The 8820-nt window shown below is 35.0% G+C and overlaps 1 protein-coding gene across 3 annotated transcripts in view; it reads right to left on the bottom strand.

Moving 5' to 3' along the window:
* Window positions 1–5875: 5875 nt before the first annotated feature.
* Window positions 5876–8820, bottom strand: part of kat80 (katanin p80) — a 68576-nt gene continuing 65631 nt past the window's right edge. For all 3 annotated transcript variants that reach the window (XM_090158034.1, XM_090158032.1, XM_090158033.1), the window contains one exon: window positions 5876–7246. In XM_090158034.1, coding sequence (XP_090014160.1) covers window positions 7114–7246 — 133 coding nt within the window. In that variant the 3' untranslated portion in view covers window positions 5876–7113. The remainder of the gene's footprint in view (window positions 7247–8820) is intronic.

Raw genomic sequence — 8820 nt, 5'->3', positions numbered from 1 at the left:
TATATAGTGCTTGTGGAAATAATGGAATCTTTTCACCTGTAAACAGAACGTCGTGTTTTTGCCAAGCCTTAATATGTCAAAAAAGATACCTGGTTAAAAGGAAACGCCATGGGGAACGCTTGTGAAAAATGTCCATTATTTTAACAAGCACCTATAAACAGTGACTTGCATAGGTCCTGGCTCTCGGAAATATTACTTCTTGGCGATTTCTTAGGCGGATGATTTATTGAAGCGTCTATAGGCGCTTAAATAAAACATATTCCCAGAAATTTCCAAGAAGTAATATTTCCGACAGCCAAGACTCATAAGTTATTATTTATATAGTGCTTGTTGAAATATTAGAAAGCTGGAAACTTTCTCGAACGTAACATCGGTTTTTTGCTAAGCCTTAACATGCAAAAAAAGTTACCTGGTTTAAAGGAAACACTTGTTGCATACCGTACTGAAAAAGTAATATGTTTAGTTCTAAAGGAATGAGTTTTCATTTTTTTCCAAAAGATAATTTTATACGAAATGAATTAACTCTGCCTCCATGAGAAGCTTTAAAATTGCCCGGTATTATAAAAATATTACATATAATTTTAATTATTTATACCATAAGAGGATGATAATAATAATATTATTATCTTCTTATACTTAGTTTTAGTAACATTATATATTTTACCTTAAAATATATTATCGAAAATGAACATTAGTATGTTCCTTATACACGTGAGCCGACGCGTTTCTTATCTGACGCAAAATTCTCATGAGGGCAAAAACGCGTCTCCAATTGGCTTAAATATGACTTTTTGGCTAGCCATTCTAACCGTTTAACCGACCGACCGGAAATAGCTCCTTCCCAGATGAATTTGGAGAGGGGAGTAGAAACCGAGTATCTTTTATTGAAGCGTCCATTGAAAGTTAAAACGCTTTCGTATTGAAAACTGACGCTTACTTCCAAGAAATAATTTCAAAGTATTGAATCGGAATATATATAATCGACTTTTATAAAACACTGACTTCGTTTACGAAGGTAGTTATTTTGAAATTTTTAGATCAAAAACGTGTTTTAACTGGTATTTATCGCGAATAAAGTAACCTGGCATAATTTTGCCAATTCAAATATCAAGAATTTGAGAAGGCAAAGATTCTAAGCTGATACTCGCTTGTTATGTAAGTTCGTCTGCTTGCGATTTTTCGTGACACTGTAGTGGATTCTTTTCGCTGGTTCTCGAACAAAAGGTGGACTCCTACACTCCTACAGTGCCGGAATAAGAACTAGGCCTACTAGGCACAGGCATATGGGCCCCCACCAACGGCAAAAAAATTGTATACATGAATAAAAGAAACAGAATAATATCTTATTATCTGCCCTGTTTTATTTGTAGCAGACGTCTCTTAGTTTTTGAAAACAGTTTAAGATTTCAAAACCACTTATTTAACAGTGAATATTCATTGATTGAAATAGCTCAAATTATGCCACTGCAAATCAGTGACTAGTCACTGAAAAAATCAGTGAAAATAACCATCAAAATCTGCTCACTTAGTGCCTTCAGTAAATCCGGTACAGGACACCTATTCGCTTGTTCTGGTGGAGAGAATGACTTCACAGTACCGTGAACTTTTCGTCAGAGTACGGGGGCTGCATTTTTTAACCTTCCTCAACAGCGGGACTATATCCATAATCCTGTAGAAGCAGACGATTATATCACAGACTGCCATTTTGGGAAAACGATTTTATTCTGTTTCGAACCGCAGACCAACTACCCCAAGAAGGACTCGCATCAACCTCGAAAAAGGATGTCTCAATTGTGATGCGGTTTTTTTATTACAGAAAACAGAAAATAGCGCGTGAAAATTCTTTAATTAAAATAAAAAGACGTGCGTGAGCCAGCTTCTACAATACATTTTTTTTATTGTTACACGTGTTCGTCTTTGTACCTTCAAAACTGCCTCTACTTCCGTGAGATGGCAAAAAAACGCATCCCATTCCAGACATAAAAACTTAAATTACTACCACCGATACCTGTCCCTCTTGGGGTGGGTGGTCTGTGTTCGAACCAAAGATAATATATAGAACTCCAAACCCTAGATTCGAATTCAAAGAGCTTTCCGATTGACGGTTTTGTAACGAAAAATCGGCCCCGTGAGTTGCGGCTGTAGGGTGCTATTTATAGTTGGTTACCATAGCAACCATGGAGCTAATTTTGTTCCGAGTTCCGACAGGAAGTAAGTAAACGCTATTGACTAAGCGTGAGGCAGTGATTTCGAATCTAGGATACGATGTTTATATTGTCTTTGCTCGAACTATTCAAACTAATCTATGTAAAATTATGTCATAGGGTTTACCGTTCTCACCCTCCCTACTCCGAAATCTCAGAACAAGCGATAAAAAAACTTTCTCTTTCAAGGAGGCAATCGCCATCTATGTTTAAGTTTTGTAATTAAAAAGCAGACGAACTTTCGCGAACGAAGTATGCCAGAGGCTAATGTACTAGCCCATATGGCACCTGAATGCATTATTGATTTTTCATTTTAAAACTTTCATAGTCTGGTATTCTCACACATTCAAGTATTATAGATTATAATATATAGACTTACAAAAATTTATGTCTCAATAAATATGACAATTAACGAGGTTTACAACCAAACTGATTTTCGTAGTTATTGCGTAATAAAGATGTTTTCTCAGCACAGAGCCCTCTAGTGTCTAAAATACGCTCGAGACTTCCGCTAAGCCGAAATATCTAGTTTCCGATAGATAGGCGGAATATTAGGCTAAAATGTTAAAAATTAAAACAGATTTTCTCAACGCCACGAGCTCATGTTTTTTTATCACGCGTGATTCGCACGCGGGCTTCAAAACAAAGCCAAAGCCCCTCGCGACTCCAGAACGTGCTCTCCGATATTAGGCTTAAATTTATATCAAAACGTAGTCATCCAAAACGGTAAGTCGCGAGTTCAAGCTATCAGTGCCGAAAAAAGGTCCGGTAACCCGGCCACCTGAATTAAAGGCTTCAAAAGTCGCTTGATGACTTAGGCCTAAGGTGGTGCCTTGGGTATTAGCCTAGCTGATTATTATTATTATTATTATTATTATTAATTAGCATTAAAGCAATAGCAATTGTCATACTTATTGTTAATATGTTACTTATGGTACTACCATAAGTGTATAATATTGTCACATAAGTGTGACACTTCCTATTCTGCACATACAAAAGCTTTACTGAGAGCTATTCACAAGACAGACTGCATAACGGGCTTCGTCGCCGTTTTTCGTCCACTTGCTAACGCGTCACTCGTAGCCTTTGACAGCACCTCGCTAGGGGGAGATTTTATTCTTGCGATGACGTTACTCCGTTACTAGCTCTCAGTAAAATATTCCCCAAAGGGACAAACTTATAGAATAATATAGTGAAAATTTTCCGGAAAATGACAGAGGCCTTTTTTCCGAAAAAAATAAAAAAAAGTTTTAATTCCATGATTAGTCTAATATTGTTTGCAAATTTAAATAAAGCGGTATTTTCGCCTCATTTTTTCGAATCTGAAAGTAAAACTAAACCACTAGACTAGTTTAAACTGATTAACAATGTAACACTATTAATGTTTTGCAGTATGTTTACTGATATTAGTCATTTAATATCGATAAAAAGTTAAAAATATTAAAAACCCTTAAAAAGAAATTTATGTTTCAATTTTTTATTTTTCTGGAAATTTTTCCGCATTTTATTTTTCCGGAAATCTAACAACACTAGAATAATATTATAGGTTTATGGTACTACGATGTTTATGAGATATTTGGCAAAAGAAAGCGATTTTTGAGCTAAGCCAAATCTGAACTCGGGCGAAGAAAACGAGTTTGGTATACAATGATGGGTGTAATTTAAATTTACTACACGATCGATACGCCTAATTTGGTCGTCATTATATTTTACGAAAAGACTGGTTCTTCTCAAAACACTTTGATAGAAGTGAAAAATATTACAATGAAATATTATGTGATCGGAGTTGATAATCATATTTTAATGCCTTAATTATATCTGCTATAACGTCGATTCGATGATAAAGACGCTCAAATTGTTCGGCAATTAAATTTAGAAATTAAGATTTGAGAAATGAAAGTCGTTATATAGTCTAGTCTAAATTTTCATGAAGTATTTACTACATTTGTCAGGGTTTCCATTGCACACTTAGCTTATCTTAAATCTATTTTACCCGCACATACTACTTTCAATCAGCTTTCGTTTGATACGTTTTTGAAAACATGTGACGTCACAGCTGTTGTGTTCACCGTGGCCGCCATGACAGTTACCGGTTTTTCTCAATAGGAGAATAACATTGGTGACGTCATGAGTTTCAAATTGAAAGCACTCTAGGTGCAAATATTTATGAACTTCGAGGGTCCTACTGCGTTCATATTCTAAATTTTAACACGTACACCGGTTAAGTTTAAAAATTTAAACTGAAACTTAAATTTAAAGCACACTTAAGAAATTAAGTTCTGGTATCGTCTAAATTTTTATGAATATTTCGTTAACGGTTCCACTGTATTCTGATCTATTTCACTGTCACGTACTACTAACAAATTTCAATAAGACCTTAGAATCTATTAGACGCAAATATGTCTGCACTTCGCGAGTCCTACTGCATCTCGAATCTACAATTTTAACACGTACGACGGTATAATTTAAAAGCTATAGACGAAGCTATAACGAGAAAGGTATTAAATAAAAGGTACAGCCCCTAAAAGAATAAAAACTAAAACAGGTTCTGATTCATCTCAAGCCAACAACTATACAGGGTGTCCACTAAAAAATGAACCAGGGCGAGTATCTCAAAATCTGTTTTAGGTACGATTTTGAAATTTGCAAGTCGTATAGAAGATGTCGATGACCTTGAACCATGTCTTCAAGGTCATCCAAAAACTAACTCGAGAACCGTAAGTGTTACAAAATTGGTTCAAATTAGAAAAGTGTTCCACGTGACTTTTTAAGTACAAATAGCTTTGACCTGATCGGATTTAACCAATAGGAAGCCTATAAATGCTAGATGAAAAACAAGAAGTTCGTTAAGTTGATAACGTGTCGAAAGCGAGGTTCGGGAGCTGATAACTCTAAAGATACTCGTGTTAGAGTACTAAAACTTGCTACACATCCTCATCAGGATTGAGGGTACTTAGTTTAAAAATTTCAATGGCCTTGAACCATGTCTTCAAGGTCATCCAAAAACTAACGCGATAAATTTTACAAATTTATCAAAATATTTCTTCAAGGTCATCCAATTTTACAAACTTGAAAAACGTCCACCATAATGAGTTTGTCTAGCAAATTTCGATGTAACACGAGTTATGTGCGTTTTCTTTCAATTTTCATTTTAACGACCTTAGTGATTTTGAAAAACAGTTCCTCGACTTCCTATTGGTCAAATTCGATCTAATCAAAGCTAATTAGACCTACAAAGTCACGTGGAACACTTTTCTAATTGGAACCAACTTTCTTACACTTATGGTTCTCGAGTTAGTTTTTGGGTGACCTTGAAGACATGGTTCAAGGTCATCGACATTTTCGCAGTAGGTTTCCTCCTACATCTTGTATATGACTTGAAAATTTCAAAATCGTACCTATAACAGATTTTGAGATATTCGCCCTGGTTCATTTTTAGTGGACACCCTGTATAATAATATATCATCGCGGAAAATGACGGCAGCGCCGCGTATCGGCGGAGGTAATAATAATAATGATGAGAGGAAAAAAGGAGGGTTTCTTAGCAATTAAAGCGGCTATTTCGTGACTATTATGATCAATTAGGAGCCCCCTTCGACGGAAGCCGCGCAAGACGTCCAATCATCAACAATCTTGATGATCAAATTATTTAAAAACAAATTCAGAAAAAGTTTTATCTTCAAATCAAATTTTATTAAATGAGACAATTTTCAGTCACTCGTTTAAAAAAAAACATAGTCGACTCTAACAAAAATCAAATTAAGAGGCGAATATACAATAATTAAAAACAGTTATTGATCTCTCTATAAGAGTGATTTTATTTTAATAGTTAATAAATTAAAAATCCGAAACTTTCATACTGGTTATTTAATTTTTAATTGGTTTATTTTTAATACTATTAAAGCGCCACTTTTAACTTTACTTTTTTGGTTAGTCTTTCATACAGTTTTCGTAGAATTTCTATTTACAAAAAGGCCATTTGGTCATCTATCTGGTCAAGGCAGAGCGACCGTGATTCGCGTTTATTGTTTTCTCAATGTAACTTGGCAGTAGTGAGGGAGTAGTTAGAAAACTCACAAATTTCTATCGAGTTAAAAATATTTATATTACCGTGAGCAGAAATATTATTTACACGATTACATCAATTCGTTTTACAATCGAGTTTTATTTTAACGAGAGATCGATTTAGGTTTGGTTAAAAAAGCGATTTACCACGACGATAGCTTAGTGAGTTGGGCGTGTCCTATGGATGGGGGCGTTACTTAGATTTATGACGTCATCGAATTTTGGTTATTGCACCCGCGCAGAATTTCAAGGGGGTAGGAATTAAAATGGCGACAATATGGCGGTTAAAAACGAATAGGCACAAAAAAATTAAGTTTTACGAAATAAATTAAAAAAAATCCACCAAATGGCACAAATTAGAGAGATTTGTTTGGCCTTTATCAAAAAGTTCACTTTCAGTTTCAACGAAGATGGGGCGAAAACGTCCGTTTTCCAATTAAGGCAATTTCATTTTGAAAACACACTTAAGCCTAATTTATTTATCAGTTCGCAATTTTGGTCCCAAAAGGTTGACACGCGGTATATAACACTCTCTGGTATCAAAGGATAATTTTATTTTCTGGTATAAAAAATGTTGGACGGCCGATGAAATTTTATTATTAAGTTATTTCGGTTAATTCATTATCCGCATCCGAGCGTTTTAGTTTCCACAAAAATCCACGATTAAAAAGTCCATTATTAGCAATTGTTTCGTTAACAGGCAAAAGACTTTATTTCGAATGTTTGTTTTTCTAGCGAATTTGGAGGCACGCTGTCAATGGTTGGAAACTGGCAATTGTCGTACGCTGGGGAATAAGACCAACTTGTTGGTGGGGAACCTCTTCAAAGGCCGGTTCATTAAAGGTCATTCGAGAGCCTGCATCAGAATGTGCAGTTCTCGGAAACTTTGTCCCAGCTTTCCCTGCATGGTCTGCCGCTTCAGCAGGAAAGCCCGCACCGACAGTAGCTGGTTGTAGCAGCTCATGCATTTGTTGTATCTGCAAGAAAAATCAAAAGTTGCGCTTGTTAAAAGAAATATCATTTGTTTACATAAATTTATTTTGTTTTATATTGTAAATAATAAAAGAATGCTTATAAACTATTGTTCTATGTTGTATTATGTAGCTAATCTATTATACGTAGATAAAAATTTTACAAATCTTTATTCTCTAAAATTTTCATCAGAAGAACGCATTACCCAAATTTTCATCAGAAGAACGCACTACCCAAATTATCATCAGAAGAACGCACTACCCAAATTATCATCAGAAGAATACACAACCCAAATTATTATCAGAAGTATACACAACCCAAATTATTATCAGAAGTATACACTACCCAAATTATTATCAGAAGTATACACTACCCAAATTATTATCAGAAGTATACACTACCCAAATTATTATCAGAAGTATACACTACCCAAATTATTATCAGAAGTATACACTACCCAAATTATTATCAGAAGTATACACTACCCAAATTATTATCAGAAGTATACACTACCCAAATTATTATCAGAAGTATACACTACCCAAATTATTATCAGAAGTACACACTACCGGCATGACGCTCAGCGATATTTCTTTAATTATACTTTATTATTAACCATATTAAATAGTTCTAAAAAATTAATAAATTAATTTCCCGGTATTACTTTCTGGAAAACGTATTTTGAAAAATGAGCGGGAGCCTACGAAGATACATGTTTCAAGCGAACAATAATAATAATAGCAGGTATATTAATACATCTCACTATGAGACACACAATTCTGGTTATAGCTATTGAAAACTTAAAAGTTATGTACTTAAATATTATAAAATAGGTATTGTATATTTAAAACATAGCAAATTTTAAACGTTCTACTATTCACGTGTTGAACTACAACATGTTAAGTTATTAAAACCCTCCTGGAATCAGCCAATTTTGCCATTATTACCACCACGAAACCATACCCGAGGAAAACGTACCCAAACCACCAACACCACAAAACGTGCAATTTCAAGCCCAAAATTTGGGGGTTTTCTACTCAAAAATGGGTATTTTTTTGGGGTAAAATGTAGGGTTTTCGTAAAAATAAGCCAAAATAACAGATTTAACACTCCCAAGTTCGTATACCCCTCAAAAAACCGAATAAAAACTATAGGCAGATACCACGTAGAGAATTAAAACACTAAAAATGATGTATAATAGTTCCACCCTTGGCGTATAGAGGGGGCTAGGCGCGTTAAATTTAATTATAGGGTTTAGGGCCACCGAAGGATGATTAATCTAGGAGAATTTTCGAACCAGCGGGCCTCGGCCCCCGGGTTACAAATATTCCTCAAGAACCACAAATTCTCGGTTCAAAATGCCCAACAGTTTTTTACTTCCAAGTTCTAAGTAAACGGCTCGAAGAAAATGCTAGGCGCGTACTTGAAGTATCGAGAAATATACATAAAATTGTGGCCCTAGAGCGACGTTCCGATACTTTATCTGCGAAAATCGAAGGCGGTAAAATAAAAACGATTCCAACGACGACAAAAAATGTTGTCTAAAAAAGGGACGTGATTTCGTTACAGATTTTACCGA

Source organism: Leiobunum rupestre, chromosome 9, assembly GCF_980474605.1.
Source record: "Leiobunum rupestre chromosome 9, qqLeiRupe1.1.hap1, whole genome shotgun sequence".
Classification (NCBI taxonomy): Eukaryota; Metazoa; Arthropoda; class Arachnida; order Opiliones; family Sclerosomatidae; genus Leiobunum; species Leiobunum rupestre.
The sequence above is the reverse complement of the archived record's forward strand: the minus strand, read 5'-3'. Positions and strand labels throughout refer to the sequence as shown.